The 21,061-nt window shown below is 31.5% G+C and overlaps 2 protein-coding genes and 1 long non-coding RNA gene across 13 annotated transcripts in view; 1 reads left to right on the top strand and 2 right to left on the bottom strand.

Annotated features, from left to right (window-relative positions):
• Positions 1–9,838: 9,838 nt before the first annotated feature.
• LOC148614272 (uncharacterized) lies at positions 9,839–15,455 on the bottom strand. Of its 3 annotated transcripts, none has more exons than XM_088588287.1 (4): positions 14,717–15,455; positions 12,662–13,835; positions 11,812–11,926; positions 9,839–11,347 (listed from the first exon to the last, which is right to left on the bottom strand). In XM_088588287.1, exons 2-4 carry the CDS (start codon positions 12,867–12,869, stop codon positions 11,305–11,307), a joined length of 366 nt encoding a protein of 121 aa, XP_088444413.1. In that variant the 5' UTR covers positions 12,870–13,835; positions 14,717–15,455; the 3' UTR covers positions 9,839–11,304. The 3 variants fall into 3 exon arrangements, with proteins under 3 accessions (XP_088444413.1, XP_088444415.1, XP_088444414.1); XM_088588289.1 differs by having other exon boundaries at positions 11,812–11,853; XM_088588288.1 differs by having other exon boundaries at positions 12,662–13,665.
• A 24-nt stretch (positions 15,456–15,479) lies between these two features.
• Positions 15,480–21,061, top strand: part of LOC148614269 (uncharacterized) — a 52,639-nt gene continuing 47,057 nt past the window's right edge. For 4 of the 9 annotated variants that reach the window (XM_088588284.1, XM_088588283.1, XM_088588282.1 and 1 more), the window contains exon 1: positions 20,912–21,013. In XM_088588284.1, coding sequence (XP_088444410.1) covers positions 20,918–21,013 — 96 coding nt within the window. In that variant the 5' untranslated portion in view covers positions 20,912–20,917. Of the gene's footprint in view, positions 15,598–20,911; positions 21,014–21,061 lie in introns of those variants that run through there. The other 5 variants (XM_088588286.1, XM_088588285.1, XM_088588281.1 and 2 more) reach the window with 4 other exon arrangements.
• On the bottom strand, positions 18,080–20,916 carry LOC148614271 (uncharacterized). The gene is made up of 3 exons (XR_015923619.1): positions 20,754–20,916; positions 18,872–18,991; positions 18,080–18,315 (listed from the first exon to the last, which is right to left on the bottom strand). It is a non-coding gene; the product is annotated as an uncharacterized LOC148614271 (long non-coding RNA).

Raw genomic sequence — 21,061 nt, 5'->3', positions numbered from 1 at the left:
TCCATCGAATTTTGTTTGAAAGAATGTGTTTTATATTTTTGAAAAAAAAATCTGAAGTTGACTTAAATATAGGCTTGGAGACAATCAGTTGAAGACTATTATCAGAATATAACAGCATTAAAACCTATGATTTTTCAACACTTTATACTTCTATTTCCCATACTCAGATAAATTCGGGACTTCAAAACATTATACAGCGTTGTTTTTAATAGAGTACTAGTTGCTCATTTGCTTTTGTTTTTGTTACTTTGTATGTATGATTTTAGTTACTTTATGTTCTTTGTTGTGTATGTCTGGTCTTTGTCCCTGGATTACATTCTTTAGATTACTGCTATAATCTTGGTTCCCTTGATTACTCTTTTACTTACTTGTATTTGTATTTGTATTCACGAACTCAACTGGAAACAGACTCTGAAAGATAGCATAGATAGATGTATCTCAACTCATATAATATGGTCTTTTATACAAACGGCACAGTAGCTTATACAAAATCTACTGGAACAAGGATATATTGTTTCAAAACGTCTGTTTCATCAGCACATCATCAGATTTCCTGTTTTTTTTGTGTTAATGTTTTACAATCCGTGACAACGAATGCATGAAACGATCATTGCTATATAATTGCCGATAAAATATTTAATGGACACTACTTCTGTGTGAAGTTTTTCAATTGCTTTCTTGACCAAATGTTCACTGTATCCTCTGTTGACAAGACATTGCACCATCCTGTTAATATTATTACCTAATCTGTCATCTATATTGTAAAAAATGACTATGGTTAAACACTGTTTATGTAATATCATTATCTCTAGAGCACAATGAATTATTATGTCTTATTCATATTGACGCTCCATCAATTTGTATATTCCGATAGACGCCCTATTATCCCTAAATGTCCCCGTAATTGTAATATGCCAAGTTCCGAAAATTCACTCTAGATGCTGCAGCTAGCCCTCTCAGAAAATGCAAAAATCTTGCAAAGTCGAGAAAAATTGAATGATTTAACGCGATGTTATTCGATTGTCAAAAGACGTATGATTTTAAGTCTAACCCGCACTTGACTTTTTATGAGCAACTCGGCGGGTATTTCTAGAAAAGCAGAGGACGCTTACCCTACCGGAGCACCTGGTCCATGCTCCCAGTTTTTAGTGGAGTCCGAGTTGCTCATTTACTTTTGTTACTTTGTATGTATGATTTTAGTTACTTTATGTTCTTTGTCATGTATGTCTGTTTTCCATGTCTGGTCTTGGTCCCTGGATTGCATTCTTTTGATTACAGCTAGAACTTTGGTATAACCTTGGTTCCCTTGATTACTCTTTAATTACACGAAGAATTTCAAAAGGCCTGTGTGCAGCGGTTATAGTAAGAGAAGTACGAAACGAACATCTGCCGCTGCCTGGAGCATCTGTGATATGCAAAGTCTGGTTATGTCTTGGTCCAGCCAATATATCTAGATTATAGTAAATTAGTCCCCCCTGCTAATCATAGATTCCATCTTTTTTTGTTATGATCTACATCTTTCACAGGATATTACACACATTTCTGTATATTAATTCTGAAGATTTTCAATAACTCATTTAGGTTTCCCTAAATAGCAGTAATATTCTTTAAAGGACATTTACATTATCGTAGCCTTTCTTTAAATTTTCACCGAAACCCCTTTAGCGGTTAAGGAGGCATTTAACACGAAAACGTTAAGGGTGGATTATTTTCCTTTGAAATCCTTCGAAAAAAGTTAAATTCCTTCATGCGCATCTACTTATGATGCCAAACATTCCTATGAAATGTCATTCATTTACTTAATTTTCTAGAATAGTTTAGGATAAGTTGTGCTTCCGAGGTTTTATATGTGATACACTTGATTAAATTATCTCCCTCTGGAGTCCTTCCACCGCCATTATAACCCCTTACGCACATTTACATATGTTGCCAAACTTTCGTATAAAAACTACATAAATATCCTTTGAGCGGTAAACCAGAAGATAAAATTATAAGAATGTGATCAGTTAATCGGTACGACGGACAGACATTCAGATAAACAGACGAATGATTAATAATACCCAAAACTTTATTTGCGGGAGTACCTCTATGAATATGTACTCGAGTGCTTTATATAAAGTATCAATTGTCAAAAGTTATGATTTCGCTTGAGATATTTGTGTATATATTCAATTTAACATTTGCAAAAAAAATTGGTTTTGAGAAGATAAAAGAGAAAACGTTTTAAAAATCAAAATAAGGAATGACTAAATTCAAGGTTTAAGTCAGTAATAAATAAAATAAAAAAAAAACCAAACATATAAGCGAAACAAACAATAACGTTGAGCTATAGCATTAAGTGCTGTGAACAGAGTAACACATGGAAACCCTAACTATTTAGACCAGCATTATAGTGATTCTCCATAAAAGAAAACCGATTACGCATTCAATACTACGAATAAGGAAATGACATTTGCGAGAAGTAAGTTATTATTTATGAATGGGAGAATTGTTCCTTGAAAACCCAAAGACCGACCCGTCTTGTAAAGACTTTAAGTACTTTCTGACTTGTTGTCTCTAGAATATATTCCCCATTTCTCCTTTCGATTTCCTGTGCTTAACAAAAGTCAATCTGTCAATAAGTCAAGTGTATATCAGTTGACATCTGTTTAGTATAATGGAAATCTAGCACTAGCTGTTAATTAAAATATCTTGTGAATAATTTTACAAAAAATAACCTCTCAATACGGCGACAAACACGAAGAAAACGTCCGTTGGAATAAAAAACACGTTCAACATGAGCGTTTGTTTTGCATGAAGTGAAACTTGTTGAATCAACCGACAGCTGTTTTGTAATGAAGCTGAGAAATAATGACTATTATAAAAATTCTAATTCCTATTGGTTTGCAGGAAGTAGATGGCCCATTGCCTTGAATGTATTTTTTTACACATTAACGTATAAAAATGACTGTAATGAACGTTATCATGGTAAATGTCAGCTATAACGTAAGAGCTATAGTATAAACATTGTGTAGACAGAATAACGGAAGTACAGATGGATAGTCAAATGAACACATGCATTGAGGGACAGAAAACAAGATCACCTTACGTCTTTAATCATTAGTGAATGTTTTAGAACTTGGTTGCATATGTCTTCATCATCATCATTATCATCATCTTCCGGTATGGAAGTAGACTCCCCAAGGAGTGTGGAACCTCCTGGAACTTGCCGTGCTATATACATAAAAAATGGGGGTCGGAAATTTAACGTTAGAAGACAAGTTCGCAATTCCTTACATTAATGTTAAAATATATCACATAAAAGTTAAACATATTTACATTATGTTCAGTGGTTGGGGTTATTTTATTTTATTATTTAGCTAGATAACGTCCTTCAAATGTTAACATGGAGATATCACTTTTGAAGGATTCTAGGGAAGGCGACATACAGATAGTTTCTTTGAGATTGTTCCAATCTGTTATAGTGTTTGGGTAGAGGGAATACTTATAGAATTCTTTGTTAGTATAAACTTGCCTACATTTATGTTGGCCTCTAGTGCGCCTATCTGATTGTATGAGCATATTATTTGTAACTTCCACTACCCCCCATTTATCTTATAAAGTAAAACAAGCCTGGCTTTTGTTCTCCGAGATTGAAGACTCTCCCAATTAAAAGAGCACCTGGTGTTTTAGTTGTGTAGTCATTGAAGACAAACCTTGCGGCTTTTCTCTGAATCTGCTCAAATTGGGCAGTTCAGTTTTGTTTATATGGATCCCAAACTGGCGAGGAGGAGTACTCTACGATCGGACGCACAAATGATGTGTACGTAAGGCTTTTAACCTTACGTGTGCAGTGTTTCATATTTCTTTGTTGTGTGAGTCTGTTTTCTATGTCTGGTCTCTGTCCCTGGATTATATTCTTTTGATTACCGCTATAACCTTGGTTTCCTTGATTACTCCTACACAGTACGGTGCAATAAGAAAGTTCAGGGAAAATGTTTCAAAACACCTTTCAGTTTTTACCAAAGAATTGTTCATTACTTCCATGATATAAAAGTCATTCATTTGAAAAAAAAATGTTAAAGATGTTCAAAATGTATATACAAAAAAAATGAATGCCCATTGAAATAATGATAATCAAGGCACAAAGACGTAGGATTTATTAAATAAATGAACTCGGTTGGTTGAAGTTATCGCGGGTACAGGAGAAATGGAAATGAATGTCTTGTTTGAACGACTTGATACTAAAGGAATATATGCAATAAAAGAAACCTGACTTCATTAAATGGCTATCGAGTTATAAAGATAAAAAAAATGTTAAATGATAATACAACAATTCTTACATTCGACATAAAAGAAACGTGTTTACCTTTAATTTATATTTAATTTAATTTATTTAATTTAATATATATTTGTTTAGTAACCTAAGTCAAGTTTCTGTATGCACAACGTCTTATACATGCGATCCACCTTTACATATACGGATGGTTTGTGAAATGGCCCAATGTGTAAAATGTGCAAGGTAGACTAATGACATTTCGATAAAATACATCTTGTAATACACATTTGCTTGATTCATTAGCACTGTAAATTAATCGAGAACGAAAAACCTATAAAAAACATCAACTCAACTGGTTAGATAATTGTTGAGTGTGCGTGTGAATCTGATCTTATACTTTTTCTTTGAGAAGACTTGTTCATAAATAGTAAAATGATTATCAATTACCATTTTAAAAGGGTTTATTTCGTTGATTATCATTTTTCTGCCATGTTCTGTGCTTAGCTTAATGACGTAGTGTGACCTAGATATATATAGATGTTGATATTGAATGAAGTAGTGTGGCCTACATATAGAAGCTGGTATTACTCCAATGTGTCTTAAAGAACACCCGTTTATAAATAGTAAAATGAATATCAATCGTACCATTTTAAAAGGGTTTATTTCATTGGTTATCATTTTTGTCTGTCATGTTTCGTGCATAGTTGAATGATGTGTCTTTGTACTTGTCCATTTAAGTATAATGCGTATATTTAAATTTAGATTACATCGATACTATTTTTGAGATGTAATTTTGTGTTCATCATATAATCAATGTTATCTGTTTCAAAAAGCTTATTGGTGAACATTAAGGCCTACATTTAATGTTACATTTTCCAATAATGTCAAAAGCATAATTTCGTGGTTTAAGCAATACTGTTGTTTGTCAATGTAAATATATAAGAAATGAATAACTCAACACACTGCCAAGTCATTGATAAGTTTAATGTACTGATATACTTCCTCCTCATTTCCTAATAACATTCACAATGTTGCTGAAGAGACATTAACCTATGCATTTAACCAATCAAAACTAAACAATTATCTTCTTTTAAGTTCTTGTTTGTTTGCAAATCAAAGATGGAATGATACGTAACACGGTTTTAATCTTACAGCCTTCACACACTCCAAAAATGGATAATTTTATCTGTTGAACATGATAACTGTTTTGGCCCAGAATTTTTACGGCGACCTTCTGTTAAAAATAGATACAATTTCAGATCCCGAAATTTAAACCACCAAAACATTAAGTGCCTCTAATTTTGCACTCGGGTGAACCATATATAATGACATGACAATATATTATACTTTATATTATGTTTATAAATGCAGAATAATAACATTCCCAGTTAAAACGATGTCGGGTTGAATATGAACGCCTATATTTCAATACCATTTAGCTAACAAATATATTTTGGAATTATTATCTTAGAAGTCGCATAATCCCGAAAACATATAATCCTCTATTATACATCACACATTCCCCGTGCATGTCCGGGTGTCAAAAGAATAGGCCTGCAGAAGCACTCAGCTTGTCGTAAAAGGCGACTCAATAGTGCTCAGAAACCTAGCTGGGGGCTAGGCGCTCTGCCCACAGAGCAACTGGGATGTGTGCCCCAGGTGGTGGGGTTGTCAGGCTATAATACGGAAAACCTGACCGCAAACCATGGTGGTGCGCCGTTTTGGGAAAGATGCCATATTCCTAGCACGTTAAAAAACCCTACTGTGGTATTCTCCAGGATTAGGAACCATAGGGCTCCGCCACAGGAGGTTAAATTGTCCGACCCTTCCCACCTCTCCCTATTTCCAGTGGCAATCAAAATTTCTCGACCCCACTATCCTTGTGTCCCATCCCATTTTTCATTTCATCATCATCTATGTTCATTTTATCATCCACTTCATGTTCATCGCCTGAATATAGCTTAAATGTTGCTGCTCGGGCGTTAAAACCCAACAAACAAACAAACATACATCATACATACTGACTGTAATTGAAAGAGGGATATTACCTAGAAAGAATTTTACTCGAGACAATGTGATCATCTGTAGATAACTAGTTTTTAGTGTTGTTTCATCATTATGATGTATTATTTATATACTGGAAGGACAGGAACATTTGTACTGATGTTTCTTAACATGCTCTGTATATTTCAACTGTACGTGATCGACAAGAACTAACACAATAGTGCTTTCAGATGGCTGGCATAGACATTTATCAATTCCTTGTTCGAGACATTGTGATTGTTAGATTTATCAGAAATCATACTTATGATTGTTTTGTTTAATGAATTATTTTGGTGATTTCTATTATTATACAGTATTTTTGGTATACTAAGAATTTATGTGCAAACACGACAGTAACTGTGAAATGTAAATGTTCCATAAACTGGGGATGTGTGTACAATACACTAAAAAGAGATACATACAATTAAAGTCTTGTTATAAATTTACAATTGTAAAAATCCTGTGTTATTTATGTTTAGGTTAGGTCTATGTATGAAGCTGTTGTGTTTTAAACATCAAGTTTACATTGGTAGGTCAAAATGTGAGTAATTTTGAAATTAGGATTATTAGATAATACATCATCAAAGCAACGAAAACTGCAATTAAATGACTTGATTCTGCTTTTGTCTGTTGTAACCCTTGAAAACACCTAGCTCTCATACGGTAAGAAGAGAGTGGCACACAATTCGTGCTAAATTCTTGTCTTAATCAGAGAGAATAAAATGCCTTTAATAGAACTATGTATTCATTTGTATAATTGATTTTCTGAACAAGCAGAAGTAGATACCAATACCAGTAGTACTGCAAAACGTATGGGGAAGCCTACCTGTTCATCATTTTATAATGTTCGAAGAGAAAAATGAGAGTGTTTATTCTTATTCTAATTCGACTATTAGGTATTTTTGATAATTGACCGCGCAATGCCTTACTTCTTCATCATTAGAGACATCCACATTTGATATTTTTCATATGTAAGGGAAGGTTCATTGCGATATCGTTTAGTTTATTCTTATTGTCTTTATCATTATACTTTGTGAATTGACATGTCTTAAGAATGTAAGGGAAAAAGGTCGCATGTTTGTGGTGATGTCATATTTTGAAATAATACACTACGTCTTGTTTAAGCTGTTTGCATGACGTGTTTTCTTTCATTTGTGGCAACATCCCTTCAGCAACTTTTTGTATTATAACTCAAACGTTCTGCCAGGGCTTGCCGAAACTATGTTTACTTTTTTGTCAACGTGCTTGACTTCTAATAATATCGATATATAGTAATTTAATATGCATGTTTAAATTCAATATTTCATCATTCAATGTAGGATAATAGTGTGTACCTGGTTAATGGGTACTTAATTAAGTATTCTACAAGCAGCTTGTGTTTTCTCTATATAAGTATATATATATATCTGCAGTCAGCATAATATGTAAATTAAACCATTTCATTCATAATTTTTTTTCTAATTATTACACAGTCAAATCAAATTGTTAGCTGTCACTTTAGGCTATAATTTAATAATAAGTTTTTTTTGCATGTAACTGAAAAGTATTTATTAATTGTAATCAGAGGAATATCTTTTTCAGTTATGACGGGACTTTTTATGACATGTGTACTAACCGTTGTTCTAAAATAAATTGTACACATATTTGTTTGAAATTGTTATGCCAAGACCTGATCTATGCAAACTTCCAAAACGTGTATGTCATTAAAGTATACGTACATTTGTCGTAAGAAATCTTTTCACAACTACTTAATCTTATTTTCCATGATCGCCATCATGAACTCGTGGATTGTTATGGTATATCTATCTGCACCATGAAAACTGATTTGTTCATGGTGTCAAAGTTTTCCTTTCCTCTTTCGTTTACCCCGGACTTTGCTCTTTATGAGCAACTCGGTGGGTGTTCCTAGAAAAGCAGAGGACGCTTACCCTACCTGTGCATCTGGTCCATGTTTACAATTTTTATTGGAGTCAGATTTGCTCATTTGCTCTTATTAAAAGAAAATACAAAAAAATTCTTCACCGACGTACATAAATGAAGGTAAATGTATGTACTAAATGCATTAAATTGTACATAAAAAGGGTAATGCAAATAACATTTATGATTTTGTTATTTGTTTTTAATGATAATGCATTCAATACTTAAGTCAATAAGCTGCATGTCCTTGGGATACAAAGGTGTGGAAATCTGGTTTTGCCCTGATATTGCCATTTTTACCTGGACTTTGTAGTATTCTTATTGACTACTAGCTTGATTTGATCAGTTCGGAATTTTGGTTATTACCCATCATTTATTTAATTACACCAGAAAAATTGGTCATTGGAAATCTTTTCAGGGATTTCTTCTACCTTTTTTAAAACAGGTATCAAATTGCAAACATTTATCAATTATATTAATATTGAAAATTCCAATAACCTGGACACATACTTCAAGAAGTCACCTCCCATCAGCAGCATTATGACCAAATACATAGGAAGATTTATATCAAAGATAAGGTATATACAAAGAATACTTAAAACTAAAAATATGAAAACAAAAAGCCAAATCCAGCACCCGGAAGTTCGACTTAGTGATGGACGAAAGTTTCAGCGTTGTATCACGTTTTAATATTTTGTTAAATAACTGTGAACAATATTGGATCAGATAAGTTAGGCTACAGGACTGGTGAATGCATAATTTGCTTACACAGTAACCGCGATATATGAATATAGAAAATGATTGACCTATTTTCATGTCAGACCTCTATATAACTACGCATAATGACTCACACACATGATTGCCATTAAAAAAAACAAACAAACAAAACAAAAAAAAACAAAACAAAACAACAAAAAACAACAAAAAACAAAAACAAAAACAAAACAAAACAAAACAAAACAAAAAACACGTGATTGTAATAGAATGAAGTAATACTAAAATCAATAAGAGCTTGTTATGAATATTAAAGCATATTGTTTCATAGAATTCTTTAAATATCTTGTTTTAACCAAAGAAAGGGCTTATATCTGACCGTCGTTTAATTTAAAAGACCATTCAATAACAAATACTTTATAACTTATAAGTTAGATCAGAAAACGATTGTGAACTTACAAGTTGTTATGATTACCACGGAAGATCATTCTCTATCTGGATATAGCACATTTTTTAAAAATCTTTATGTCTTGAAAAAAAACAAAAATAAATAACAATATAATGAGCATATGCACATCACTGTAGGATTAAAATAAGCCGTATACACAAACGAAATTTATCTTTTAGCTGGAATTAAGCAACTGTACTTATGATATAAAATAAGGATATCGATTTCAGAAATTCAGCGAGAAAAACAAAAGGCAAACAAAAACGAAACAAAATGACAAAACAAAAACCAAAAGAAAAAACATTAAAATCAAACATCAAAAAAAAAAAAAAAACATCAACAACTAACAACAACAAAAAATAAAATAAAATAAAAACAAACAAAACATTTATTACATCGGAAATTTCCCGATTCAACAACTTGTAAGAAATGATAAGTTCGGAAAAGAAAATGCCAAATTAGAAAGGAGTCAAACTTGAAAATGAAGAGAAAATGGGGTTGTATACTTTCATGATATATTATAGCATGTTTAGATAAACGTATTTTGCTTAAGTCATGGTATCGTTGTCTCTAAATCGGAAGATTATTTCATTTGATAGTTTTAGGTAGTTGGTTTTCAAGTAATGTTCCACAATATACATGGAGGTTTTGAGATTAAGATTGAGAATGAACGGACGGGATTTGAACTGTACATGATTAGTCTATATGCACGAGGTTTATTTCCTTTGGCTATGGAATGTTATTAAAGTTAGTTAAATGAATATTTTACACATTGTTTTGTAAGCCATAATTTACTGGAACTGTATATGAAAATGATATTAAAGACCTTTCTTTTTTTTAATTTTTGATGGTAACTTGTCATATCAAGGTGCTTCGTTGTTCTGGGCGACGTTCCGATCTATCAGGAGTGGAAAGCAGGAATATATGTGTTATATGTATTAGCAGGAAGTTAGTACTATGAAGAGATAATCGAAAGTTATTTCTCCTGCCCCTGTATGATATGAATCTGATTAATTTTAGATTTCTAATTCATTAATTTTCATAAGACTTATTTATTAGATCACATCGTTTTTGTGGAGTTATAAATATCTTTTCATTCTATACCGTGTTGATTTGTATGAAGTATTGTAATTATAATTTGTATTAACTGTAAACTACTGAACATCTTTTATATTTTTGTAAAAGTTTACAGTAGTTAGCCATACAGCTAATATCATAAAATAAACACCGTCAAATGCTTTGCGTTCACTTTCCCGCTATGACAAAATCTTCTGTTTCAATTGCATTTGATCACCTAGCGATTCCTTAACTTCATTAAAATATAAATTCACATTTTTATGATTTTGCTATCTTTTTGGTTATTATCTCCCTTAGACCGCCCTTATTGTACATATATTACATCCTTATCTACGGGAGCAAGTGTCCAAAAACTATTGTTTTAAATGTATCCGATACTTCCATTGTATACCAATACAATTGAGATATAAGTTTTTTCAATTTTTTTAGACATAAATTATGTATATGTAACCACATATCCATATTTACATGTGCAGATACTGCTGTTAAATTAAAGAAAGTTAATACAATTCTAAAAACAAAGCAGAAGCGTTGACGTTCCCTTGATGGAAAATAGTAAAATATGTTAAAACAGTAATATTCGACTGATGTTGAAAAGAGTTATTTTATCGTCAGTCTATAACAAGCAACCAAACCAAAGATTAAGTGTCATAACGCAGATTACTTTTTTTCAAGTACAGGTTTATCAATGCACAAAACATATGAAATACACAGTCATCTGGACATTTGACACGCAACACGTAACCTTATTTCATCTCTATGTATGTGCACATACATGGGGAGTGTCCACTCTGTGATCCATTTACGATCATCAATCGTCAAGTCTTCTTATTTGTCCATGATCTTTTTAATCACCTTTTCTACTTCCAATAAATGCATTTTGTAGTTCCCTTTAATATAATTAGTGTGATATGTGTTTGCTTATGTAATTGCAAATATTTAATATTAAATTACTTAAAAAATACTTGTTTCATAAAATAAGACTTCCGAAAGCTGTATGTCTATGGTGTACAAGCTTACATAATTGATTTATGATTTGCAGGAGTTGGAGGAATATTAATAAAATAACTTACTAACCAATTGGAATATTATGGGAATTTCAGAATAAAACGTATATACGCTCGTTATTTTTCGTATTTTTTGTAATTGTGCTATATATGTATTGTTTATGTTGGTTTTATCTTAAGATAAATTTCATGTCAGAACTTTCCATAGCTGAATATGGCAGAGTGTTTCGTTTCAAAATTATATAAAAATAACTACTTGATTGGCTTTTTTTTCATACACAACCAGACATCGACTTGTATGAGTGTTAAAAGCAGAGTAACTGTATTAATTTTTTAAATGTAATTACCTCTTAGTCCAAAGAGTATCTGTAATGCACGACAAAGAGTATCTGTAATGCACGACAAAGAGTATCTGGTTATGACCTCTAGTGACAAAACATCTTGTTAGATTATCATAATTACCTAAGAAAGTAAGCACATTTTCATTTTCCTAATACAAACATTATGATAATAACGATAATACCGATACACTAATTGATTTTACCAAAATAATATACATGTAAGAATGGGATACGAAATCAAGTTCTCAATTCAAAATTGATGAATAAATCAAAAGATGAATACACTTTACCGATGTTTAAAGATCAACAAATTACTCGAGAAAAAATTGTGTTAGCATGTTCAATTGATACATTAGCAACATACGTTTAAATTGCAACTTTATTCTTACTATAATGTTTGCATTTCACAAAAAAGGTCCTTTTTTTAAAACCACATCCATCATCAAATTATTATGTTTATTAATGCAAGAATATGTATCATAAAAATAAACATAAAGACACTTACTCAGCAAATAATTGGTTATTTCTAAAGATAAACCAACTTATAAATTTAGAAATATGATTTTCTTTGATAACAGTCACTTTGAACTGTTTCGAGGCGTACACTCTCATAACTAGCTTTGGAATCAAATACATTAGAAGTTCTAAATAATTAAACCGTCCACACGAAATAACAGTCTACCCTCGACTTTTAACAAGTGACCATTTCAGTTTATATATACTATATGTAAAAACAAGTTATCTCGCGTTTTTTTAAATGTATTTTGTCATCCCGTATTAATGTATTTTCGACACTGTCAAACGCATAGTGTTAATATCTAGCTTCAGCAATTGCAATGAGACTTAATTATCATACCATCATTATCATACGGTGGCCGACTGTAATGAGAAAAGCATTCGTTTGTTGAATCAAATGTTGTGCTGCGAACTTTTCTTCTTTCGGTTACTGGATGCATCAGATCGTGGCTACAGTTGACATCATTGTTAACGTTGTTATTTTCTTTAAATACAGACTCATTCGTTGTGATATGAGAAAATTCAACTCCTCCAACTGCACTAAACATTTTCTCTTGAAAGCATCTTATCGATTCACATTTTGTTTAGCATCTATTTGTTCGTTGACAGTTATGGACTCTCTCAATTGACTCTCCTTTGGCATACTTTCATTTCCTTTATAAGATGATAATTCATCAAAAAGTGCCTCGTCCTTGATAGATATGTTGTGTATACCAGAACAAATTTGGAGTTAAGTTTTATCAAATTGTGACATATTTCGTTGACTGTTGGTTTGAAAATGCGTTTTACCAATTGTTTCATCAATATTTGGAACATTATTATCTACAACTTGTATGCTGGAAGAACCTCTAATTCGATGACTTGAAAAGATATCATTCCGACTTTCTCTTTCATGTTTTATATTTATTGGATATGTTCTTGTCTCAGATCTGTCTAAAATAATAGGTATGTTGTGTCCAACATTTGATATGGTTGTGCTTTCAAATGGTTGTGTATGACTTGCATTGGTATTATTTGAAAAACGAGACGAGACATAACCCGTGTAAGATACATCTGAAAAGCTGTGGATCCCTCTTAAACTTATCGGGTTTGATGAATGTTGGTGGTTTCTAGCATTAAGATGAAAACTGGAGTAGAGTCCTTTTGAAGAGGACCCAATACTCTGGAAACCTGAATACTAATCAAACCTCTGAATGCTAGATAATCGAGAACGTCATCTGTAGTTGTCCCATGGACTTGTACGATTAGCCTCAATGTCCTCATATAATACTAAAGAACTGTCTCTCTTCAATATCTCGTACAATTGACGAATGATCCAGTGAATATGTTTGTTGTTGGTTATGCCTGTGAATAACACGACGTCCTCCGTCAAATGGATAATCAACAGGAACAGCGTATACTGAATATGACCGGTAATAAGTTATATCTATCGCACGCGATATGCTATGTATTGATATTTTATAGCTTATAGCACTGCCATCCAAATAATACTGCATTCTCAAATATGTTGCCATCTAACGAAACATTTTGTACCACATATTTAGATTAATGAATAGGTTTATGCATAATAATTAATTGTTTTACCTTATGTTATTTACCAGTAGTGCATGTTTGTCATCACAATCATAAGCCTATATTACATACTCTATATTAGACACCGTAATTTAAAACACAATGAATAAATAAAATGCATTACATGTCAAAATCTGTCTAACATGCCGTTTTAACAACCTTCGAAAAAGTGGCCCTTGGAGTTGTAATATAGTGGTCTCGTGTAGATAAAGCATGCGAATGTAATACAGCAGCTCTTGAATGGTATAAACATCCTACTTATACCATATTACATTCCCCATTCCCCATTGTCCCAATCACCTATTCACCATTGATAATTCCTAGTTCCCAAAAGAAAAAATTCCATCCTCCATGCTATCCTCATTGTATATTTTTATCAAATATTTACGTTATCAAGTTATATTCTGTATTTTTTCAAATTCGTTTTAGCTGTCATTTTCAATTAAATTTAACATTTTTTTTCATATCAGTAAATATTTTAGAACTACTTTCCCTCTCCCACCATAAAACATTCTTAAACCCCATCCCTATTTCTCATCCCCCATTCTCATATTTGCTATCCCGGTATACCATAGAATAGTAAGCTTTCCCAAACAATTACTGTACATATTTTGACATGTAATATTCAGTAAAAAATCAATAATTTTCCTCTATTTTTTTTACTTTAATTCAACGAAGGCATTTAGTTATAAAACATTTTAAGGTATGGCTGTACATTGAAGTTACAGTTTTTGCCTAACGTAGTGATTTTTCAATCCATACATTGAAGGTACATTTTTTGTCTAATTATTTTTCAATCTATACAGATGTTAACATACGTTACCTCTAAGTTTTCTTTTCCAAAAGTCATTGTTGTTAGTATGTTGCCGTTAACCTGCTCCATCGGCTCAAATGGGTACAGGGAGAATAACGTAAGCATGAAAGGATCTCAAAAATTCGAAACGATGTTAGAACTGTCAAATTTACGGAACAAATAGTTGGTCGTTCACTTTGGTCGGCTCCAAATTGTACCGCTGTGATATCTATGGCAAAACCGACTGCACAAAGTCAAGTGCCAGAGACTACTCGGCCAGCTAAACAACATAAAAATGTAGCTTTCGCTGCCCGGCTCAATCCTCCTCGTAGGACAAATCTAGGGTTGTAACTTAATATACGATGTACGGTAGTGCGGACAGCTCATCTAGGTGTTATTATAATGGATAGTGGATCAAATTTATGATGCATGTCACAACAAATCGAAGACAAGATTCTATTATTTTTTATTCGGAAATAAAAAAGAAAACATTTTAGGGACAATGACCAGACAGGGGAAATCCACTGTACATATAGATTCATAACAGTGAAGGAATTAGTCAGCGAGTAGAGGTACCAATTTGTTCCGATTGGAATGTCAAGTACTTGTACCTGCATCTAGGTGTACCATCTTTTCTTGAATAAAAACGATGTATAATGTGTTTTAGTCGGGATTTTAACTGGTATATGGAAAACAAGTATGCGGGTTTAAATATCACATGTTTTAAAGCTATTGTATTCTGATGATAATCTTAAATTGAAAGTTTTCAGATCTTTCGATTTTTCCGGATCCACGCTGAATTAATACCACTGCGGGAGTAACGTTAATGTCGTGCTGAGACTGGAGACGCTTTTTGATAGCTGTGAGTAGATGAGATAAAACTTTTGAAAAGCACTTTTTGTACGATCCAGGTATGTATGTTTGTAAGTTTTTTGTGGAGTTTAGAAATCTAGTATAAAGAGATAAATAACAAACATTCTCATTTGTAGGGAATACAAAAAAAGATAGTATTGTCACTTATTTACCTACTTAAATCTTTGATGCGTTTAAAATGTGCTTGTCATGTAAAGTCTATAAATTAATTTGATCAATTAAATTATTGATACATGTCTAAATTGTGTTTACCTGCACACCTTTGTATCTATTTTCATGTTTAAAACAATCTTCTGGCCGTAAAAAGTCTACATAGACTTACCTGCGTTCACATAGGGTATGAATTTCAAGTTCAACGTGTAGACGGTACAAATCCTTAACCTTTGACGAAAGACTATCAAATATGGTGTTTTACATTTAAAAATTAGTCATTCAGTTTACAACAGGAAGAAAAGTTTCAATTTGTTTACTATCGCATACCTGTGTTATATTTAGCTTTGTGTCTTTTTCGTTATGAACATTTATTATATGTGTCAATCATAAAGTGAGTAACTATTTTTATCTGCATAAGTATCCAATACATCCTCTTCACAGTTGTAACATTTACGCAAGTAAATGTTCGAAGCATTTAAATGGTATATTATGAGTTAACTCAAAAGTGTTACAAAGACGGAAACATCGAGATTTCTACTCATGGACCATACTTGTAATCGAATTTGTGCGTCACTGTGTCATTATGATGTAATATTAAATCAATTAGAATTAACTAAAATTTCGGTTACCTGCTTCATTGCTCAGACCGCATTATTTATTCATGATGAATATTTAGTTTAAAATATTGGGGAGTACATTTCCTGTTTTTATTAGTTTTCATGTTATTCCATACATTTAATTTATTTTCATAAATTACTACTTACTTAAAATGATCTACATAAATACAACCGGACTTTTTTTAATTTTAATTTTGATATTATATTATTGAAGAGAATATACCTGAATTATTTTTTTACTTTTTTTTGTTTCACAATCATTGGAGAAAACATTCATTATGTTAAGATGCTTGAAATACTGGCGGTGTGTTTCCTTTACTTATTATACAGGCATCACACTATGCCGAAGTTGACACAACATGTACTTATTCTGAGGGATTTTGTTTCAAATTAAAACTTAAATAAACGTGTGTTGAAAAGTTGTGATAATAATAAATTTCATCTATGTAGTATTCTTGCGAATCAAAACCATGTCAATTGTAAAGTGACGTGAACAGGACAGTACTACGAAATCTAGTACCTACTATGACCTACATTTATTGCACTGCATAAGTCCGAAATAATTTCAATCAAAAAATTGTTTTCCGGAGTGACCTACATTATTAAATTAATTAAGCTGAAAAGGGAAACTTATTGAAAATGGAAACAGTCACGTACAACATAATGTCAGTCATTACATATTTTGTGAGCATATACACCGAATCTTTTGTTCTGCTTAACATGTGTTAAAGGCACCTACGGTTCTTGCACTTGTCAGGGCTCAATTGTGTTTGTTTACATGAGTAATAGTTTCCAAATGCTATTTGTTTTATATGACACCTCAAATGGTAGCTTGAAAAAGTAAATTTAGAAATTATCTTTGGTGTTTGAGGAGGTCCATATAAAAGCAACGAAAACATTGTAAGCTTTGTATTTTTTAAAATCTAAATAATTCAGTTGTCCGTAACTTTATTATTAGCTACAAAATGTAGATGGCATTGTTACTCTTTACTCTATTTTTAATACAAACATGATAACAATAATGATAATAATAATATACTTATTGATTCTTACCAAAATATCATACATGTAAGAATGGGTAGTCAAGTTCCAAATGCACAAAGGATGAACAAATCAAAACAGGAGGACTACACTTTAAAAAAAATATTTACCTACGGTTAAGAATCAGCAAGTAAAATGGGAAAAAATGTTTACATGTTAAGTTTATATACATGTAATAGCAACATAAGTATAAATTGTAACTTTATTCGGACAATAGCAATCGCGTTATTAAAAAAAACCAAATTTTTATCATCAAATAATAATGTCAATATATATAAAAATAACAATCATTTTATACTGTTTCAAAGTGCAAATTCACATAAGCAGCTTTAAAACCAAATACATATGGAGATCTAAACAATGAAACCATACTTATATGATTAACATCAATATCCTTGTAAAATACGAGGACTTTTTTTTAAATATCCCCGATTGCTTGTTTGCCTGATGAAAAAATAGATTTAAGTAACACGACATTTTACAATTTGAAAGATTTGCTATTATGATAAAGGTGTGACTTTTTTATTTGTGCTGTACTCACAAATTTGTCATGACTCAATGATCCGGTACATTTTTGGCTTTCTTGAGACTTTATATCTTATTTTTAGTATAAGTATGTTAACATAATATTACATGAAAGTTTTCTTTTCAAACAGTATATCTTGTTTGCCTGTTGTAGTTTTGTTGAAGATAAATAACTACAAAAATACAAATTTTGTACCTCGGTTTATTTTAAACTATTAACTTATTAATATGAATATATTGAACAATAGCGTTATAGACAATACATAAAAATAAATTCAATTGAAACATCATGATATTCATTTCATAAATTCAAAAAATCTAAATCCAATATTCATATGCAACATCATACACATACTTTCCTCATCATCAGTAATCCCGCCGTCCAGAAAGAAAAATATTTTCCTCATCATCAGCATATCCCTATAACAAAAGCAACCAAATATATAGTGGAAACTAGTATCTAAAGCAAAATCGACAAATCGCTTCAAAGGATATACCCTGACCTGTATATTCACATGAAAAATTAAAACAATAAAAAATTTAAATAGTTTTAATACGATATATGATATTGTAAATGAAATTGTTGCCCTGTCGGTAGAGAACTAGGAAGAGAAACAACATAGAAATACTTCCCGCGAACTATATGTGCACGTAGTCACGTAACCAATATAATACCTGCATCATAACTCATTTATATGGAATCTTTAATACAATAATTTCTTTCTTTACTATTGAATCGTCAGAAATTATACATATCAGTGGATATTTTTTAAACCTTTTGAACAGATGAATAGGTAAACAGGACGGGAATTTTCAATTATTGTGCACTAAAATCGAAATCCAAGGAAAGAAGTTTAAATAACTAGGTGCATGACGAAAATTAATGTTGACATGATGACAAAACATGCCTTCCTTTCAAGATTAACAGATATAAATAAACAAAAAAGTAATTAAAGAATCGAATGAAATCATATACCCTCAGTGTCGTTTCAACTTTCTTCTTATTTTACTTCTGCTGGTGGTGGGGGTTAACGTCCGTTTAATTTGATAACACAAGGCGCAGAAAAGGGGTATTCCATTTAAGCGCAAACAAAACCTTCAAAAGACACAATGTAAGAGCAAATATTACGTAATGATATGTGTGATTAATTTATGATATATATAAGAGTTATATACCCTATTCGATATTGATTTTCAATTTTGCAATTTATAAACATACACAAATTTTAATTAGTGCATGACAATGGTTACATGCATTGTTTATCTAATTCTATCATATTCATCTAAGATAACTATTTTGTGCAGACAACTTTAAAGGGATCAAAATTCAATTTTGAGCTTAAATATCAGTATGCTAAATAAATTGCATTGCTATTTTTTGCTTTGTTGATATTTTCAACACAATGCGCATATTTTAACACACCTATTACCAATCTTGCATCATATCAATTATTACATAATTTGTGTATTGTTTTCTTTAATATGAAATATTGAAAAAGACTTTATTACTCTTGAAGAAAAGTTTGTTATATTTAGTGTTTGCATATCATTAAATGTGTTTATGTTGACATCCAAAACAGCTCTGGTATACAATGTCTTCGTTATAATTATTACTGGATCATTGCATGCCATATATCACAATACACACATTTCGCAATTGCATTTACTTGTCATATAAAATGTCATCAACTGTTTTAATCGTATCAAATCAATTAGCATGATGATGTTATGTTAAACGCATCGACCGATGTACTAAACATTCAAATATAGGCTGTGTCTGTCAGTGTGTCATGCAAATCGATACAAACGCAATTTACCAGATGATTGCCATCTTGGTTCAGTAACTTATTGGGAAGGATCTCTGTCACTTTAAAATGTTTGATCTGATAAAATGGTTTGTCAATTTCTTTTTTTTTGTTTCGTATTTAGCTAACTTTTTCGAATGACTGCTTACATTTAATTTGATTTTCCATTTTCTATATTGAAATGTTGGAGAGAAAAAATACGAAATAAAAATAAGTCTCTTTCTGACAGATTTTAATGTCCGAATAATTTGTGTATGCATACTATTCTATGCTTGTGCTGGTTTATGTGTGAGGTTATTGTTGATAATGCAACCTGTGTGTGTAGAATTTAGAACTAAAGAAAAAGATTAATCCTTTAAAACATAGTCAGTGTGCAGTGACTAAGTAAGCCGTTTGACTTCATTCATTGATTAATTTTAGATTAAAAATATGGTTACTGTTTGTTGTTTTCCAATAAAAAATATTCCTAAACATACAAAAATATTGTATTTGCTCCTTGCTATAGCAAATATGGTTAAAATATCCAGTGTTCTTTTTTACTGTTTACGTTAATCATATATTTACATTTTTTAAAGACTAAACAAATCATTGTTTAGCATAAAAAGGAGGAAGCATATGGACAGGGAAATAAGTAGTCTTCGAATTGTTTTTATAATGCTTTAGAATTAAGACACTTTTTATATAGACACAAGACATGTTATATTATATGGGCGATACAGAGTAAGTGATATCCTATTAACGTTTTTCTTTCAATTTAATGTGAAACTTATAATGATATAAGGAAATACAGGGATGTTTCACTATCAAAATTGGATGACTGAGAATATATGTTCAGATCTCCCAAACAAGTGAGTAAAATTGCGAAGAGATCAAAGACTTGTGTCCAATCATTATGAAGTTTCTTGTGATGTCCTTGTAATCTATGTAATTAAGCAAATTACAACCCACAATCAAGATTATAAGCTCGTCATCTCTTATGAAAATCAAACTCATAATAAACCCTGGGAATCAATTTAACTTGACAGTCCATTTCGAGAGAAGTTACAATCTTACCGATATTTGCCCGTTTTAATCTTTTATAGAGGTGTTAAATTCTCAATACTTCATAACATTTCTTCTTTTTATCGTCTATATTATCAAACATTTGTAGCTACGCAACGCGCAAACATTAATAATCATGTATAAACATTACATTCAGATACTATTTTTAGATCAATATGTATTACGATTTGCTATTTATTACACACGAGACATTCACATACGGTTTGTTAGTGTCCATTAGATTCCCAAAGACACCTTTGTCAATTTTTCTGGTAAGCCAAGTTTGTTTCTCATATCAATATTTACATTATATTAGAATT

This window comes from Perna viridis, chromosome 6, assembly GCF_037379345.1.
Source record: "Perna viridis isolate PV_CMFRI_1.1 ecotype Kerala chromosome 6, ASM3737934v1, whole genome shotgun sequence".
Taxonomy (NCBI): Eukaryota; Metazoa; Mollusca; class Bivalvia; order Mytilida; family Mytilidae; genus Perna; species Perna viridis.
The sequence above is the reverse complement of the archived record's forward strand: the minus strand, read 5'-3'. Positions and strand labels throughout refer to the sequence as shown.